General features: G+C 36.1%; 1 protein-coding gene across 8 annotated transcripts in view; it reads right to left on the bottom strand.

Annotated features, from left to right (window-relative positions):
• LOC145276793 (oxysterol-binding protein-related protein 11-like) overlaps positions 1-20,581 on the bottom strand; it is a 430,789-nt gene that overhangs the window by 273,024 nt on the left and 137,184 nt on the right. For all 8 annotated transcript variants that reach the window (XM_080128095.1, XM_080128098.1, XM_080128099.1 and 5 more), the window contains one exon: positions 16,250-16,309. In XM_080128095.1, the coding sequence (XP_079984221.1) occupies positions 16,250-16,309 (60 nt within the window). The remainder of the gene's footprint in view (positions 1-16,249; positions 16,310-20,581) is intronic.

The following is a 20,581-nucleotide window of genomic DNA, read 5'->3' as shown; positions in this document are numbered from 1 at the left end:
TTAGAACGAAATTAGTCTATAAATTTCGAAAAAAAAAAATACAATACTAAGCACTTTTCTTAGGAGCAATATTGATGAAAGAAGGAAAGGGGAAATCATACAGTTTGGGAGAAAAGAAAGAGTGTGTGTGTGTGTGCGAGAGAGAGAGAGAGAGAGAGAGAGAGAGAGAGAGAGAGAGAGAGAGCATGTACATTATGTTAAGTCGATTTTGGAACCACACACGCTCGGACCAGCCATTATTGTTGGCATATGATACACTAGCGTTATTCACCCGACATTGCACATGTGGAGATATATTGCCGAGTAGAAGGTTTAAAAAGAAAAAATAAATAAAATAAAAATTATGTTTAAAATTTTTTACTTAAAAGTTAAAAATAACATTTTCCAGCGATAAAATCAAACAGTGTTTATTGAAAAGAAATCTGCAAAAATCAGAAAACAAATACGTTAGAACAATTTTCCCTACTCATCACTTGGAAAATCAGAAAAAAAAAAAAAATAGTTGATAAAATTTGCCAGTCATTTTAGAAGCTAATCGCTTCAATATAACCAGGAAGTTATCCCAAATTTTTATTTGAGATAACTTCCTGGTTATATTGAAGCGATTAGTCTTTCCCTGCGTATCTTAACATTGTTATAGTTGTCCTGAACTTCTTAGCATTAGACTAAAGCAGTGCAAGTTCTGGAGACATGCGGTTAGTGATTGCACACAATACATATTTCACTGTAGACTGCCTGTGCAGGCATCCGTGCAGGTGGTATCTATTGTCTTTCGACACTATATACATTAAGCTAGACAAAGTTGCAATTCATGGCATACACTTGCGATCGCAGACACATACCATTAGAGTTTCCAATTTCGACAATCAGTCCAGCAGAAATTGGGCCATTTCGGTGGGTTTTTATCTATCGGGCTGAGGTATTCGTTCTGCATAGTCCTAAAAAGGACCACTTCCAGACCATGTCTCCCCTCTTTGGGGCGGAGTAAGTTTAATGCTTACTACCTAAAGTACCCCTACTGAGGTATGTCGATGGGGCTGCCAAGGTAATTCTTAATAGGCCAGAATGCTCCTCCTTTAGGGATACTGGCTTGATTCTCCCCACCTTCTGATCTTGTGTCACATCTTCCTGTGGTGGAAAGGAAGTAAGTGATAACCAGATAGTTATCTCATCTAATTATGCATTATTATGCATGTGTGAATATGTACCATGTGCTCACTTAGCCGTGATCGTCTCCTTCGTTGTGCTGGGCTAAATTTGTCCATTGATCTATCCAGCGCTGCAACAAGCAATCCTCACACGAAGCAAAGCAACACAAGTCCAATTTATAAACAACTAGCAGAGATACCCAACGTTACCCGTCAATCAACACTTTCAATACTTTTATTGCCATCAAAATTGGTGAAATCGCCTATTTGTCAATCAAATCGATTGATTGTCTTCTCTGGTTGGGAACCCACCACAGTGCGCACTAGAAGGAAGCTTACATGTCTACTCGCAGCAACTTAGTCCATGATACATTGTAGTTTACATTACACTGTGGACAACCTACAGTTGATTTTATGAAATTATTTTTTATATAATGATTTAAATTAAAGTTTATAATGCAAAAGTCAAGTATCATGATTCAATTGTGCCCTAAACAGAAACATTCCTTTTGTATATGCTCCCATCTTATCAAAGAATCTACTGTTGATTTAATATGCCGGATTTTCTGCTTGTGCTCAAATGCTCATACGAAAGTGTTAACTTGTGTCAAAATCGGACTGTTCCGTCTTTAATTGGATTTTTTCGATTATCGATACAATCTCTAAGAACACTCTCAGGCACAGAAAGTACATTTGTGTGAAATTCCCCCCCCCCAATCGGCATAGCCGTTTTGGAGTCCATAAGGAACATAATCTCACTCACACACACACACAGACACACACACAAAGTGCCTTTTATATATAAGTAGGGATAAAAATGTTTATTATAATGGATAAGTGGCACTTGCATTCGAAAAGTTGAATGGCAAACTTGCACATATTTGCTAGATTAGACAGAGACACAAAAGTCTCTTTACAGAGTCTTTTATTCAAGAACCCTCAAGGGATCCAATTGGACAGAAAGGCATACTTGCCCGAACTGTGTCATCGCTCTCCCAACAACTAACTGCCTGCTCACCAATATTCAACTCACTCCCACTCTTTCTTCTCTTCCTTTATACACAACTGATTCTGGCCTTTTGTTGGTGGTCACTGTTGAACAACACGCACAGAGAAGACATTTACTGAAGATAACATCAAACTGGTCTCTGGACATCGTTTCCCCTCACAAAACTGATCCCAGCAGGATTCTTCCATTAAATGAAGCACTTACTTTTGCAAACAAAGAGAATATCTCTTGGGTGGTCTAATTCTGGCAAAGAGATTTTCAATTCTCTGTTCCCCACTTTTTCCTTTGACCAAGTATCTAACCACGGCACCATTTTATTTATTTATTTATTTTTTTTTTTTTTTATTACATTTTCACCCCAAACAAGGCACATTGCCACTTTGGTATAGGGGGCTACTATCAGGGGCAACAACTACTGGGGTACTATGTTGGGATTTGGGCAGCAAGATGTCGGTTCACGTTACACTTGAACTTCTGCATGTCAGTACAGTTGGGGAAGCAGGGACCTGGAATGGAATTCCAGAGTCTAGCGGTTCTGGGAAAGAAACTACTGGAGTAGAAAGATCTTTTACATCTAGGGATCTCTACTGTGTGGGGGCGGGATTTAGCTGCTTGTCGGGTTTGTCGAGGGTGTCTATGTTGTGGGGGCACAAGTGTCTGCAGTTCGTCAGAGAATTCACCATTGAAGTACTTGTAGAACAGGCAGAGGGATGCAACGTTTCATTGATGGGACAGAGGCTGAAGCTTAGATGCCAGTTCAGGGCCTATCAGATTGGCGAGTCTCTTTTGAACCTTGTCTAGAAGTGAGAGACTAGTAGCAGATGCACCAGCCCAAATGTGACAGCAATACTCCATACATGGGCGAATGGTGGCCTTATAGAGGTATAGGATGCTTTCGGGTGTTAGTAATTTTCTAGCACGGTAGAGAGAGCCCACCTTCCTTGCAGCGGCCCTGGCAATGCTTTCAATGTAATTGTTCCAACTCATGTTTCCTGTGAACGTTAGGCCAAGCAGTTTGAAAGATGTACTCTCAGATAAAGAGTCACTGGCCATTGCTATTGGTGGCAGAGAAGGTTTCTTGTAATTATTGAAGAAAACCAGTTTAGTATTGGCAGCATTGAATGTGACCATCCATTTTTGTCCCCATTCCACTACAGATTAGAGGTTATCCTCTAGTGTTTTTGCCATTTCTTTAGATATGTGTTCATTTGTTTTCCTATCATGCCTGTTATAGAGTGTGGTGTCATCAGCATATATACCCATCTCAGAGGCAATTTTGTTGGGGAGGTTATTAATGAATATTAGGAACAATAGAAGTCCAAGGATAGACCCCTGAGGCACTCCCACATTTATATCATATTGTTTAGATGTACGACCGTCGAGGACAACCTGGATTTTTCTCTTATCTAAGAAGGATTTAATTATGTTAAGTATTCTACCAGTGATACCGTATGATCTAATTTTCCTGAGGAGACCCTCATGCTATACCCTGTCAAAAGCCTTAGATATATCTAGAGCTACCGCTCTGCCCTCCCCCGCTTTGTCCAGTGAATGGTATATACGTTCAGAGATTACAGTGAGGATGTCTGCTGTGGAACAGGCTTGCCTAAATCCATATTGTTTGATGGACTAGAACATGGTTAATTATGGTCTCAAATATTTTGACGAAAAGTGGGAGGAGGCTAATGGGGCGATAATTTGATGGGTCAGTTCTTTCACCAGAATTCTTGAATACTGGTACCACAGAAGCAGTTTTCCAACAGCCCGGAAAGCAAGATTCATTAAGGCATTTGTTGTAGAGTTTGGAGAGAACTGGAGCTACTTCGGCTGAGCAATTTTTTAATAGCACAGCTGAGATGAGATCGGGTCCACATGCTTTTGAAGTGTCAAGGTTTTTTATGATAGCATGCACCTGAGCAGGAGTGATTTGTAGATCGTCTAGCGTGGCGTCTATCCACAAAGGAAAGTCAGCAGGGGGTGGTTGGAAGGGTCCAGTGTGGAGTTCGAGGCAAACCAACTGGCAAGCATATTAGCCTTGTCGGTTGCTGAGCAAACAACCTCGTGATTGTTGGTTAGTGGGGGAATTGTTGATTGCCCATTATTTACTACACTGTTGTAGATTTTCCAGAAGTCACGCGTTCCTAATTTTTGTGCTTCGATGCGTTTTTTAGTGGTTTCAGTAAATTCTCTCTTAGCTGTCGCTATTTCTTTCTTAACGTTACTTCTAGCTTCTATATACTTCTGTCTGTTTGAACTGGACTTATGTCGGTTAAATCTGCGGTATGCATGCTGCCTTTGAGCAATGGCAGTTGCGCAAGTAGAAGTAAATCATTGGGGAGAGTGGGGCTTGCTATAAAATTTCCGCATGGGAACATGTGCTTCAATTGCAGTTTTGAACCATTCAGTGGTCTCATTTGCGCAGTGTTCAGCAGGAAGAGAAAAAATATTTCCCTATGGGGTACCTCTGATAAGATCTCTGATGGCTTCTCAGTCAGCCTTTTTATAATATCTCGTTTTGAGCACTGGCTCTTCAGTTTTGGGTCTAGAGTTTGGGACGATTTCGACCATTATCACTGCATGATCAGTGTTTCCGAGTGAGCTGTCAGCATTTGTTATACAATCATTGGGAACTGTGATCAGAAACAGATATAGAAGTGATGCATGTTGTTCTTGCTGGTCAGGAAAACGGGTTGGAAACGTAACCATTTGTGATAGGGAGTGAGATATAGCGAAGCTATGTGTTGTGCTGCCCACTGCATCTGTGTAAATAGAGAATCCAAGCCAGTTTTTGTGGTGGACATTAAAGTCAAATACATGTACTTGTGCGCTAGTGTCGAGGGAGAGTGCTGTGTCTATGCTGTCAGAGACTTTGTTTATTAAGGTGCAGTCCTGAGTCGAGGGAGAGCGGTAGAGAAAATAAAAGTAGCTAATGTTATGTTGTATGTTTAGTCTAAAGCACATAAAGGCTTGATCGTCCGATTCTAGGTTTGTTTCTCTAGACAGGGAGAGGGTGTTACGAATGTAGACTCCAAATCCGTGCATATGTCTGTCAGAGTCCTTACGGCAGAGTGGGAGATAGCCAGGAATGCTAAAGTAGTTAGAGGGGATGAAGGAGTGTAGGTTAGTCTCACTTAGTGCTAAGATATCTGGGGTGTTTGTTAGAAGAAATGCTTCGACATCATTTAAATTAGTTCTAAGCTCATGGATGTTCGTAAACGCAAGCCTCAAGGGAGAAGGCAGGTTGGTTTTGTTTGAGTTTGGGCCTGGTTTTAGCGTATATTTTTATTGCACTGTCATTTCTTTTTTTAAGAGTTTCAGTTTAGGTAAGGGATGCTGAACAAGTGGTTATGCAGAATACCAGACATGCAACACAAGCAGACCATCAGTTGTCCTGCCATCTACTAGGATTGTGGCCTCGGGATAGCCCACCGGGGATGAGTGCAGGGTCCCCTTCCATGCGCGACATGACACTACAAACAACCCAGTATTATACAACATCCCGATATTATTCAACTGTTGATGGAGCAGCCGCTCTAAGCGCTACCAGAGAGGTATGCCACCCATACTACCAGTCGGAAACAGCAGCCAGCAACTGTCTATCCGGTACCCTCAACCCATCAGACGATGGTCAACCCAATCTACTTGTACTGGCATTATGGCATTCAAGCACTCCCAAGTGCCCAGTTTAGGGGATGGGGATGTGTCTGGAGTGAGGAAAACGGCGTTCATTGCCCTAGTCAGGAAACAAGATCGACCACTGAAGGTCTGTTTACTCTCTGTGATTCAACCTCTACACCTAGCTAATAGGCAAAGAAGGAGTATGGAAGCCAAGCGGTAGACAGCACCTATCTACTCCTTAAGCAGTTTAGGTTTGCAGACCGGTAATTTGTTTGAGTCACCAGCTCTAGGAAGGTTGTCATCCACGACTGGAGAGGCCTTCCTCCCCTTAGGTTTAGCTTCAGAGTTTTCTTTCTCCTAGACGGATGACCTGGGAAGATCTACGGGTCTATCAGCACCGAGAGGTTTTCCCCCGCGCCTGGGTCCTAATCCAGGTATTTCTACGCCTCCGCATTGGTGGTTAATGTTAACGGGTTAGTTTAAAAGGGTTATATATCAACTGAAAAATTATACTCCTCAAAGTGATTACAAGGCATTGCTATTTCATTGTTTGTTACTGGAGGAGGGGCTGAGTAAGAGTTCATGCAGTGGAAGCAGTTATATTTGCAAACAGGTCTGTTGGAAGGAGTTAACATGGTTTGTTTTTTCCTTTAAGTTAAAAAAGTTTCCTTTTCTTATTTTTATGTTGGCTTAGGAATAGGATAATGCGCTGCAGAATGGTATGGTATTACGAATTACTAGAAAAAATTGTACAAGCTCTGGATATTTTAGATAGCAGGAGGATAAGTTGTATATTCAATAGATACAAGTAACGTCATTTTTGATATGAAGTACATTACAGTACAGGTATAATTGGGAGTAAATTATATGCTATGTCGTATACAGTATGTATAGTACAATAAATAGATATATGGGCATATTTCCAGTCGATGTGAATATATGGAGATTGTAGGTATTAAGTAGGTTACCATTTCTAATGAAGATATCTTCAGCTTTCGTTTAAAAATCAGGAATTTGTATTTTGCATTATAGAGTATCGGTTCAGATTTTGTATTTAACATTGCTAAGCTAAGGAAGGGACAGCTATTGCTATGTAATATAGATAGTTGTGTATCTAAGTACAGACTGTTGTTAGTGAGTATCCACCTGGATAAGAATAAACTAATGCATGCCTAAGGGGTAGAAATGTACAGATGTTTAGTGATCATGACTTCCAATCAGTCAGCATGTTAAGATTAAGGGCTGAAAGCTAAAGATCCCCATCTAAGTCGGGTGTATTGTATGAGTGTTAGTGGCAGCTTGGGGAGTAGAGCAGATTGTTAGTTTTCAGGAGAGGATTAAACTTACAGAATACAGTTAGGATTAATTATAAGAGTTTTGACTGCCAAGTAACGTTTAGTTTGAGAAGAGAAGAAAAAAATTTATTTTATTTTTTTTTTTGAACTTAACATGCAAATCAGACATAGACAGTCGTCTTGAAGGCAAAGTACATATTGGATATACATAGCAATCCAGCAAGGGTGCTTGTACCGTAATGAGAAAAAACTATTAGTATATAACGCGTCGGGATTAATTAAATGTAGTCAGTTTGGTCAAGCTCAAAGCATTGTGTATCTATTCAGTAATAGTCCTAGTGATGTAGCTAATTTCACTGTGTATTTTAGTTTCAAATATAATTGAAAGTAAAACTAACTATATTAGATGGTTTGATTGGCTAGCAAGGAAGCAAGCATTTTCAATACAAGCAAGCTTATAGTAATAGTATATATTAAGTATATTACTTAAATAAAGTCCTAACTTTATCTACTGTAATAGAGAAAATAATTCCCGGCATTTTTGTTTTTTATCGCTAGTTTACTTGAATATAGCATGTGAGCAATGTTTTGCCTGTTCGAATAGTAGTCGGGAAGGGGGGGGTGACGAATCTCATCTGAAAAGTTTTGCAAGACAGGAAAAGTAGAGACAGATAAATAAATCTGACACTCACATGCACCATCGAAACATACATTTACAGACGTATTGCATTATTTCATGTATTGATGGGTTCAAGGTCTATCATGGTTACTGCATCATTTTCATTAATATCCTTGGGAAATGTACGAATCTGTAGATTCTACCTTCAGCTATAGATTAGATAGTAGGACAAACTAGATTCTCAAGCCTTAGGGTGTGCAACTAGTCTAGAAAAAGGAAAACTCTGAAATAGCACCATTCTTTCTATGCTTCTTCTAACAGTGTTTCCAGACTTCTTAAACTTCATGCTACTGAACTTAAGCCAAACAGGTTCAAAAGATGTGGTTAGTGATTACACAACTTTTGCTTTACAATATACCAGCGAGGGGTACCCCGCGTTGCCCGGGTGTTTGGAGGTGTGTGTGGAAACTCCGGGGGGGGGGGGTAAAAAAATATGTTTTGGTAGGTAAGTATGAGGATCGAACCCGAACCGTTGAGGCAAGGTTGTAAATTAAAGTGTGAAAAAAAAAAAAAACGTGCGACGTTAACCATTGCCCCACCGCGAGATGCTAACGGAAACACGTTTGAATTTATTTAATTACTTGGATTTGGCAGGTGCCCGTTTTAATGAGTTAATGAGGTCAAGTTTGACTGCGGGATAGTATTTCATTTACTGCGGGAACGCTTCCCAAGATGTTGTAGGAAAAAGACTAACCCACATGCGGCGAGCGACAAATGTTGAATATCTATCTTCCCAAAGTCGAGTAAATTAAATAGACAGGCGAGCTTCATTGTTAACTGTGAGATATTACGATTTATATGTGATTTAAAAGGTTTTAAAAAGTTGTTAGGCGAGCAACCGCTTTTCTGAAAACAAGCCTTTTGTAGACATACAGAAAAAGTGAACACACATACAAACATACATTTTCGCTTTTATATTTATAGATTCCATGTTAGATGCCCTCACAGGCAATATCCACTGTCTTTCAAAACTGAAAGTAGGTCAATAACTTGATATGATTACAGGACCAAATATAATCCTCACATATTTTTCTAAATTTTTTTATCTTTTTATTTTTGCTCGGGGGTGGTACATCCTGCCGGATTCCAGACAATCACATACCGTTTCAGAGACTCAATAATTTTTTTGTTGTCATTTTTGATGGACAGTATATAAAAATAATCGTTTAGCAAAACTTTCTCCATAAATGTTCTGGGAAAACAAAGAAAATAAAATTTAATTCTTTTCGTTGAATAAAATGATGCACTATTTTGAATTTATTATTAAAATACAATTCTTTTCACTAAATTGGATTTAAAAAAAAAACAAACAAAACAAACAACTAAAAATCAACATACCATAATCGATATATATGCATTCCTTTGCCTTTCTGTATTGATCTGGTCTAAAGTTTTGCATCTATTCTCCCAAGAAATGATCAATAAATCATGGAACCAATTACCAAAACGAGAGCATCACAGTCAACATAAGAACTTCTATACTCAAAATCCACAGATCCATCAGGGAGAACATGATTAAATTGTTAGATTATAATTTCAACCATCATCTATAAATGATCATCCTCTTTTTTTTTTTTTTTTTCTTTTTCTGATCATTTTGTTTTTGCCAGATGCCAGACACTGACTTGCTATTTTAGATACTCTGAGAGATTTTTTAAAGATTCTAACAGTCGCTTTAAGTAATATTGTTTGTATGAGGTGCCTTAAGTAAGGATACTTCTGTTGATAGTACACACATAAAACTATCGTTCCCTTCGAAGTAATCTCCTTTGGTTGCAATGCCCTTATTGTACCATTCCAACAACTTCAACCCTAACCCAAATAAGTCTTTTTGTGTAATAGTGTCAATGACCCTCATCACAACCTCTTTCATCTCAATTGCCTCATAACGACAGCCGCTAAGGTTTTCCTTGAGCTTAGGGAATAACCAAAAGTCACAGAGAGCAAGGTCTGGACTATAGGGAGGGTGAAAAACTGAATTGATGTCCATCTTGGCCAAATAGTCTGATCTTTTTTTGGCACCCTTGGGACAAACTTCACACAAATCTTCCTCATGAATAATTATGTTCAAAGTTCCCACACTGACATCAAACTGTGCACTTATTGTCTCTATAGACACACCCCAGAAGATATCTCACTACTGATGCAATTCTCTATCTTTATAAAAGCCAAGTACGTCCAAGGATGGAATACTGCTGCCATATCTGGGCAGGAGCTGCTAAAAAAAGCCTATCCTGCCTTGACAGAGTACAAAATAGACTTCGTGGCTTAGTGGGGGATGCCCTTTTCTCTACCCTGCAACCTCTCTCCCACAGAAGAGACGTTGCGAGCCTATCCTTGTTTTATTGTTATTTCCATGGCAGGTGCTCGTCTGAAATCCAATCTCTGGTCCCCCCTCGCCAATCTTTCACGAAAAACACCCGTCTAGCTGAATCCACTGTCAAAAGTTTCCCCCACTCTTTATCTGTGCCTAAATCAAAACGCGGATTCCATGAACAAAGCTTCTTTCTTAGAACTGCACGCCTGTGGAACTCTGTTCCGTCTGCCTGCTTCCCACCGGACTACAATTTGGATGTCTTCAAGTCCAACGTTAACAAATTCCTAATGAACCGCCCCCTTAAGTAAACACTTCATCAAATCTCCACACTAATGTAATGTACTTGCAGTAACCCTTATCCCTGAGTGGCTTCCGGGCCTTGATAAGTGGTGATCACTGTAAAAAAAAACAAAAAAAAACACCAGTCTTATCCATAAAATTCTTTATTTGGCCAATCAACTCTGGTGTTCTGACTTCCTTACCTTCCACACTTATCATCATCAGTAGGCCAAATAAAGAATTTCATGGATAAGGATCGTCGTGTGTCTATAGAAACAATAAATGCACAGTTTGATGACAGTTTGGGAACTGTACACACAATTATTTGTGAAGAACTGAAGCTGCAGAAGATTTGCGCAAAGTTTGTCCCAAGAGTGCTCAGAGAAGATCAGAAAGAAAGACATTATCATGACAGCAGGGAGATGGTTGAGCTGATCAATTCAGATTCCACTGGTGACCTGCGATGAAAGTTGGATCTACTGCTATTACCCAGAGACCAAGAGACAGAGTTTCTAGTGGAAACAAGAAAGCAAGACAGAGCAAATCTACCCAGAAAATTATGATCTTTTTTTTTTTTGACAGCACGGGCACGATCGACATGCACTGGGTTCCTACTGGACAGATAGTCAACAAGGAATACTATGCTGAGGTTTTAAGGGAGTTCAGGAAGAGCTTCCATCAGAAGAGGCCAGCACTCTTCAAATTGGATCAACGGTATTTCCACCAGGACAATGTACCAGTCCACAACTCCATCTTTGCTACAGAGTATTTGACCAAGATATGCATCAAAACAGTTTCTCACCCTCCCTATAGTCCAAACCTTTGTGAGGTTTAGTTATTTCTAAGATCAAGGAAAATCTTAGCTGTTATTATGAGACAATATAGACAAAAGAGGTTGTGACGTGGGTCAATTACACCACTCTTCCATGGAGCCTTCCAGAAGTTGTTGGAATGGTACAACAAGTGCATTGCAACCAGAGAATATTACTGTGAAGAGGGAACTATAGTTTCATGTGTGTACTATCAATAAAAGTGCCCATATGAAAAAAGTCTGGAAACTTATTGAAGGTACCTCGTAACTTTTATAGTCATATAAAAATAATCGATTTTGATCAAAATTGGAAAAAGGATTTTAGACAAAGTTTAGTAGAATTAAATCTTTTTATGAGAACATGCAAGTGGTTCAAAAATGGACCTGTTCAGGAAATTAATTTATCTGTTCTGAGATGTATATTCTTCAAGTTGTGATATAAAATGTCTATTCTTTTCAACATTTAATTTTGTTTTGAAAACTGTACCATTTGTTATTTTGGGGAGAACTTTAGCCACAATACAATATTGTACTACTCTCAAAACTAAAATGGAAAAACAAAAAAAAGTAAAAAAAAATAAAAGATAATACATTTTCAGAGAATACAAAAAGGCCTCATTGATCAAAAGAATAATGAGATTTCATGTAGACAATATTTTTAGTTTGTATGCTTTTTTTAAAATACAGATTATTCAGAGTTTTATCTTGTGATCAGAGAGGAAAGTGATTAAATTAGCTTAATCAGCTTTATTAATCTATTTATCTACCGTCTACACTATAATAAAGATCAATGTGTATTTATTTGTAATTTATATATATATATATATATATATATACATACTTAAAAGTGAAAGTGTCTGTGTCTGAGTACCTGAGTACATTTCCCTACGCAATAACTCAATTTTAAGCCTACAAATTCGAAATTTGATATACAGGCTACTGAGATTTGGGAAAATTGATGTGATTGGTTTTCGGACAGAAATTTGGTGATTAAGGGGTCAAAGTTCAACGATTTGACCTTTGAGAACTCTACCAAACTCCTCCTACAATTTTGAGTCTAAACACGTGAAATTTTACATATAGGTTCCTTGGACATGGATCTAACTTAATAACTTTATTTGAGCCCTAAACAATAAATGTTAAGGGGTCATAATAGGGGTCAAAGTTTAAAATATTGACCATTTTTGGGTTTTTTTTTGCTCAGCATACACCTTAAAACACCCAGGCACCCATGCTAGTAATATATATATATATATATATATATATATATATATATATATATATGATTAGTTTTTTTGGAAAAAGAAATCCAGCAGAGTGCTCAATTAAAAGGAAAATCCGAAATATAACAGCGTATTTATATTTTGTGTACAGAAAGTTGTTAGATGAGACAAGTCATTGGTACCGTCGATTTCAAGCCCGATAATTAGGACCGTTTAAGATATCCTTATCAAGCTCACTTCAGCCAATATTCGTCTATTTTATAACCAGAAGTGTGAAATATATATACCTCGTGAGTTCACGTTTAACACTCGTTTTGTTAAATTCCCCCCACCCACATATTTTTATCAGATGGTGATGATTTCATTAACTTAAAAATTTGAATTATTTAAATTTTAAATGTAATTTCGATTGAAAATTTATTTTATATATAAAAATTTTTTTTCCAATATATAAAACGATTTTAATTTGAAAATCTAATTTATTTTAAATATATAAAAACCTTAAAATTTATATTGGTATTGGTTAAAAACTTAAATTTTGTTTAATTATATAGAATAACATTTTAAAATTTCGAAATACGTTTAAAAATTTCTGTAAAAAATTCCAAATCTTTCAAGGTTTGGCGAAGTGAGTATTTATCTAGCCCAATGGATTTTCCTAGTATATTAACGTTATTATATATATAAAGTAAGAATTACAATTAAGTTTATAAAGATAATCCAAAATAGTGAACTCAAAATATATTATAAATATTAAAGACTTAATATTTATAAAGTAATCCTAACCAGATGTAAAAGCTCAATAAAACCAAATAGGAAATAGAGCTTATAATAAGAACAAAGAATTAATAAAATATGTTAAAAATCACTTTAACAAGAGTTAAAAACATATTTAATTTTCAAAAAGGAGACACTTAATTTTTGTCTCCTATTTGAAAATTGAATGTTTTTAAATATTGTTAAAGTGTTTTATAAAAACATCATATATATATATATATATATATATATATATATATATATATATATAGGGTGTCCGTAAAGTTACTATACAGTCTTATTGTTTTATTATATTTGTATTAATAGTCAATATTTATTTTTTTTACAGGTTTATTTAATCAAGCATGCCACGCAAGCTAACTTTGGAAGAGCGCAAATTTATTTTGAAGCGAAGGCCTCCAATTTGAATATTTGTCATAGAAATTGTTTGCCTTGATTGTTACAGTCTTTTCGGATGTAACACGTGTATTTTCTGAGGTTTTTATAAACATAAAGGTGTTATTTCTTTTTATTTCTTTTGTTACGAATAAATATTTTAATACAATATCTTACTGTACTGTTAATATATTACAGGGTGTCTGTATAGTAACTTTACAGACACCCTGTATATATAATCACATATATAAGACAAATTGAAATGATGAAAAATAAAATTTACAATATTTATTAGTTTGTACGAACCTTTTTCAAGTCTCACACAAAACACACATTCATATTTTAAGCTGTCATATACATACGCGCACACAAATATACGCGCCCACGTCCACACATGTACACATATTCACGTTCGCGTACATACACTCACATTCACGTGTATATACACACACGCTTACGTATACACATGTACTCACACACGCGAACAGGAACACACACATGGACGACGTCACTTCCGCTTTCTAAGGAAATACACATGCGCAAAATACACTCTGGAAACGAGTATAAAACAAGGAGACAAGCTGTTTCTAACCTCTTTTTTTTAGGACCAACTCTCAACGAGAGAGGTTGGGCTAACAAGCCGCCGTCGTTTCGGCGCGCGCGCACGCGTACCTTACGCCCATGTCCTACTATGTATGGGGCACGAACTAATGACTGTATGTATACATTCTCCCTCTTTCTCTCTCCATCTACTACTGGTCACTAAGAACACCTTTGCATAGCTGACTACTAACTGATGACAACTCTTATATCCTCTTTGTCTACACGCTGGACTACCATTCTCAATTTTCCTACAACATTTATTTCTCTTCCCACGCGCGAACAAACAATAGTGACCCGAACTTGAGATGAAAACACATTTCCTTTTCTTGCTACAACACCAGTCCTGCAACGAACATTGGTTACATATGTGCGGACATGTTATAACTAAAACGTTCATTTCTTTCAACAGCAAATAAACGACGTTTATCCTATCCATTAATTGAGTCTTTGTTTCCTTCAATTCCCATTCGTTTCATTATTCTTTTGTAACGGGATTGGGGTATTTATATATCCTAGTCCCCTACAAGTTCACTATCATACTGTGCACAAACTGATTATCATTTTCAAACCCACCAAATAATTCTACTGCACTTCTCGTGTACTCAATGCTTACAAGTACTAAGAAAAATTTAATTGTGCCTGACTCCCTTTCTACAAACTGTGCAGAGCAACTTTCCTCTTTATGAAAGCTTTCCAACGCTACAACCACTGATCATCACTTTAGTAGCAGTTCACAATTTTGATTTAATTTTTTAAACAAAAGATTGAAGCAAAACAGTCCAAGTTTATAGGCCAAAGATAGATATTATGTTCCTCCCATAAACCCACAAACACAATAAAAGTAGTATCTATCACAATCAAATAAAATATTGTTCTTATTTATTTGCCTCCCCATGAGGGCAGAGTTAGACACAAGATCGGTTTTTAATGTGGGGGAAATCCAGCTTCCTTAAAGGAACACTATGTTATTGAATGTAAATTAACAAATCGTAAAAGAGGCTTGCCTTTTTTCTGTTGTTCTTGGCCTTCGGGCCGGGATCAAAGTGTAGTATCTTTCTGCAGATGCTGCACTTAAGACAATTTGTACCAGTCAATGGAGGGGAAACCCTCTATACTGGGGCAATTATTATTTTTGGTAACCAGAGTGCCCCCTTTTTGCCTACTTTTAGAGGAGCTGGTTTTTACCCCACATTAAAAACGGCCTTGTGCCTAATTTGCTTTGGTGGGGAAGCAAATAAACACAGTAAATTAACAAATCGTAAATCGTACAATTAAATCATACAACGTGTCATCAATGCTCAACAACAGCAAACCAAAAGGAGGACACTTCATCCAAAAGCGTCTCTCCTCGACCCCGATGTCTACTTCTCTGTGGGTGTGCATTCTCACTTGAGAATCTAAGTTGGCACAACGACAAAGAAAAGAAATATATCCCGAATTTGGACCATTTTATTAGTTCGTTGACATTGCCTTCCCCTCTGTTGGTTGTGGAGGTAAGAAATATCAGGCCTTCAGATTTCTAGGGCCTGGCCTGTTCATTTATAATCAATTTTTGAGTCATTTTTAATCATGTCTTGTTACTTCAAACTTGGTGTCTGCGCTCTTTGCACCAATCTTATCTCATTTGATATTTTCTCTAGCTTGTATTTTCACAGAAGACAATAGTACCAAAGGCCAGCTACTTGATCCTTGTTTGACCGTTATTTCCTGTTTACACATTAATGTTTCCCTCAAAAATTAAAATCTGCAAGTAAATACTAGTGTGCATATCTTTACTATTTAACACCAAGACTGTATAAATCAGTTTTTTTTTTTGTTTTTGTTTTGTGTGTTTTGAAATCATTCCAGACAAAACATGTAAGCATCTAAAAAAAAAACAAAAAAAAAAAAAAACAACACACTTCAAAGTCAAAAATGAACCACCAACAATTTGTATTAGGTGGATAGATTCCAGCCTAGAAAACAGTATTCTTCCCCCTTTGTCAGAAACATTGCTCATGGAATATGAGGAGTAAAGAACAAAATAATAAAAGCAAAAGTTATGAGGCTGCTGAAAGTAAACCTAAGGTTCACTTTTTTTAGTAATGTATTATTAAAATGAAAAGTTTTACTTACCAGAAACTTTTGGGACAATCTGGGACTTGCATTAGGTGAACCATAACTACGATTTGAACCCTAAAATAGAAAAGATCGGTCAGATTTATAAAATTGAAAGACAAAGCAAAAATGTACATATGTATTGGGTTAGCGAGTAAGTTCTTGTCATTTATTTTAATTTAAAAGGTTTGATAAAAAAAATAATTAATCCATAATGTATTTTGCATTGTTGTTTAAAACTTTTCCCAAATTCAACAAGAGCTGATAAAAAAAAAAAAAAGCAAAGAAGGTGTTAAAAAATATAATTCCTTTTTCTTGCCATTTCATTTTAATGATCTGAAAATGAATACAAATTTTAAACTCGTAAAAAAAATTTTTTTTTAAATAAACAAAAAAAAAAAAAGATTACAAAATCTATAGTTGTTTTGTTTTACAGCATATCAACACTTTCAGGTCATTTAATGCCGAATCCAATCATTTTGGTACAAGTTTTATGCTTCAAGTTCTTTATATCTTCAAATATTTATTTATGATGTTTTGTTTGGTTTGGTTTAGTTGTTTTCTTTTACGGTGTATCAACTCTTCAGGGTTATTTAATGCTAAATCTGGTCATTTTAATAATTTTTTATGCCTCAGTATTTTTATATCATCAAATATTTATACATGGTGTTTGGTTTGGTTTGGTTTGGTTGCTTTATAGAGAAAAATTGTTTTTAGCTTACCAGAATATAACTGAGTTTTGCAAACGGAAAGGAAAAAAAAATAACCTTAATGTTTGATGCATTTTATGCCGAGGAGCAGATATTTGTTTATTTTACTTTTGGTTTACATCTATTAATAATCAAAATCATAGACAACATTACTTTATAAACTACAGGAGGTCTCGAAATATCTTAATGCAATCAAAGCTAGTATCTTTAGACAATCTTATCTAGCAAAACCAGGGATTACAAAATAAAATTCTAGGGAAAAAGAAAGAGAGAAATATTAAAAAAAATAAAAAATAAAAGACAGTTGCCTAGGTTTTTAGCTGCTCATCACCACGTTTTGACCATTTTTTGTTTTCCTTACTTTTATTCACTACAAAGAAGGCAGTGAAGTGCAAGTATTACTATAGTAGTGGGCGAATTTGCAGAAAACTTGGGTGGGGAGTTGAGCAGCAAGATGTTTGTTCCCATTATTTTCATTTGGCGAGGAGGATACAAATGTTCCTAAGTACTGGTAAAACAAAGGGATGTAACACTGTTGTGATGTGACAGGGGTTGGAGCTTGGCAGACAGTGGGAATCTATTAGGTTAGAAATTCTTTTTTGCAAGAGGAAAAGGTTAGTGATTGGTGTATCAGTCAAGATTTGGCAATAGTACTTCATGCATGGACAAATAGGATACTGACAAATATTATTTTCTAGCCTGGTAAATGGAGGTTATCTTCTGTGTAGCAGATTTGAGTACTGAAGGCGGGAAGATATTAATTCTCCCGTTTTACCAATTACTGTATGCTTTAATAATTCTGAATTACCTCTCAGAATACAATTTTAAAGCATATGAGTCCTAAGTAACATCGATAAAAAAGAAACGCACATACTTTTCTTACTTGATGTAAGGAGCTAAAAAAATTAAATCACTTTAAAGGTAAAAAAATAACTGAGTGATAAATGTTATATGAATAGATTCCAATCCAGAGAACAGCAATTCTTTTCTCTTTGTCAGAAACATCGTTCAAGAAATATTAGGATTGAAGGACAAAAAAATAAATAAATAAATAAAATAAAAAATTAGAGGGAAGCAAAAGTTACAAGGCTGATGAATTCATACTGCTGGAACAGCTTGATTAGATGTCCATATCCAAGAAGACGTCCTCTATAATCAGTCTGAAATTGCTGTTGTACTGAGATATAGTTTAGTTCAGTCTTAAGAGGTCCACCATCTGAGCTTTACCTTCTCATTGAGAAGGGTTTAGCATATTGCTTATCGCCTGAAGCGCCCTGTCGAGGAATGCCGAAAAGATATCTCAGAAAATCTTTTTGTAGGCCAGAGTATATTTCTCCTATCCTTTTCAAAACATCACCTGACCTCGTGCCTAACCTCTTACTTCTCAAACAGCTGCCAATAATCATTTTTAGTGGGTCATAATTTAAAAAAAAAAACATTAAAAATACATTTTTTATTGATAATAACTGAAGATTAAAAAAAAGAAGCCTGTTGAATCAGAATTAAATTTTGTATTTTGCAGAAAGATTACCAAAGATTCGAGAAAGAAACTTACTTTATCTATTCATATAAAGTCAGGTATCCTAAACCAATTAACACTCATCATGAATTTTGGAACGCAGCCAGTAGACATAAGAGGTCGTAACGTGAGCTATATTAAACTTAATTTATGCAACGGGGACAAAAAGCATTGTAACCTTTGTGAAAATCTATTTTTTTTTTTTTTTTTTTTACAAAGGAGTCACCAATTATCAAAGCTCAGAGGTCACTCAAGGATAAGGATTAATGAGTGTACAGTAGTCAATGGGAAAATATTGTAGTCGTCATTAGTAGTGGAAATTTGGTAAATTGGATTACTTAAACGGATGGCTCATCAAGAAATTGTTCCCATTGGACTTGAAGATGACCATATTGTAGTCAGTAGGAAAGCAGGAAAACGGAAGGGAGTTCCACAAGCATGCAGTTCTAAGAAAGAAGTTTTGTTCATGGAATCTATGTTTAGGTTTAGGCACAAATAAAGAATGGGGGAAATTATTGATAGTGGTTTCAGCTAGACGAGTGTTTTTCAGTAAAATCAGGCCAGAGGGGACCATAGATTGGAGCTCAAACAAGTACTTGCCATGAAAATAACAAAGCAGAGACATTTTATTTTTTTTTATAAAAAAAAAAAAAAATTTTATAATAAAATAAAATTTTATAAAAAATAAAAAAATAAAAAAAATGCTTACAAGGTCTCTTCTGTGGGAAAAAGGTTGCAAGGAAGAGAAAAGGGCATCCTCCCCTAGTCTACAAAGTCTATTTTGAACTCTGTCAAGGTAGGATAAGGTGCTTCTAGCAGCTCCTGCCCAGATGTGGCAACAGTACTCCATCGTTGAATGTACTTGGCTCTTATACAGGTAGAGAATTGCATCAGCAGCGAGATATCTACTGGAGCAGTAGAACAATCCCACCATTTTTCCAGTAGCCTTAGCAACGGATTTAATGTATGTGTTCCATCTCAGATCAGGAGTAAAGGTCAGACCCAAAAGCTTGTCAAAACATAGAGCTTCCCCAGGGCCAGAGCCATTGATTTCAATTGATGTCAGATGAAAATTTGGTCAATTGGATTACTTAAGGGGAACGGCTCATCAAGAAATTGTTTCCGTTGGACTTGAAGACTACCATATTGTAGTCAGTTGGAAAGCAGGAAAATGGAAGAGAGTTTCACAGGCGTGCAGTTCTAAGAAAGTTTTGTTCATGGAATCTACGTTTAGGTTTAGGCGTTTAGGAGCGTTGATGATGAAGATATACTTTCAATTTTTGTGAAATCGGACATCAATCTATATAAATAAAACAGTAGCTGTATGTGTGTGTCTGTAAATATTTACCCGATAAACTCTTACACTACTGGTGACATAATATTGAAATTAACAGGAAATAGTAATCATACACCAAGGATGGTTTATAACGAGTAAAATCTTTGTTTGGGTGAATGAATAACGCGTACAGACATATACAGGAAAGTTAGAACGCAAAATGTTCATGACAACTTGCTGACATATTTCTATTTATTTCTACGCATGTGCAAACCAATTCATTTCTACAAGCTGTTTAATATTCAATCTTTCTCACCTATCTTTTGATACCTACATTGGTAGGGAATGTGGATGGACTGCTAAATGTTTTGGTTTACATTCTAGCTGATGGCACCAAAGTCATTTTTTTTTTTTAGCTTTTGAAATCAGTACTATATATTAGGTACAATATAATATTCAATAGATAATTCGCTCTGTAACAATATGAAATCTGCATGAATTAAAATATATTTAAACATTTTGGCAAGGCTGAGAAACCTCCGCTAGTTAATAAATATTTCCCAAATTTCAGTTCCTTTGGAATATTTTAAAGAGTTTTAAGAGAGCATAATATGGACACAGCCTCCCATTCAAAAATTCAAATATTCCAGATTTGCATTAGAATTGATTCATAATCGTTAAATACAAATTAAACAAGATTCCCTAAATTTAAACCTTAAATTTTTAGCATTTTCCAGAATCAAAATTGCATAACAGATTTTGATTATAATTGAAATAGGGATTCTAGACATAAAGCTTTGCAGCATTATATCTTAAATTCGATCTTTGTAAGATAACATAAAAGT

This window comes from Euprymna scolopes, chromosome 5 (assembly GCF_053919585.1).
Source record: "Euprymna scolopes isolate OS-2025 chromosome 5, ASM5391958v1, whole genome shotgun sequence".
Classification (NCBI taxonomy): Eukaryota; Metazoa; Mollusca; class Cephalopoda; order Sepiida; family Sepiolidae; genus Euprymna; species Euprymna scolopes.
Note: the sequence above shows the minus strand (reverse complement) of the source record. Positions and strands in the feature narration are given on the sequence as shown.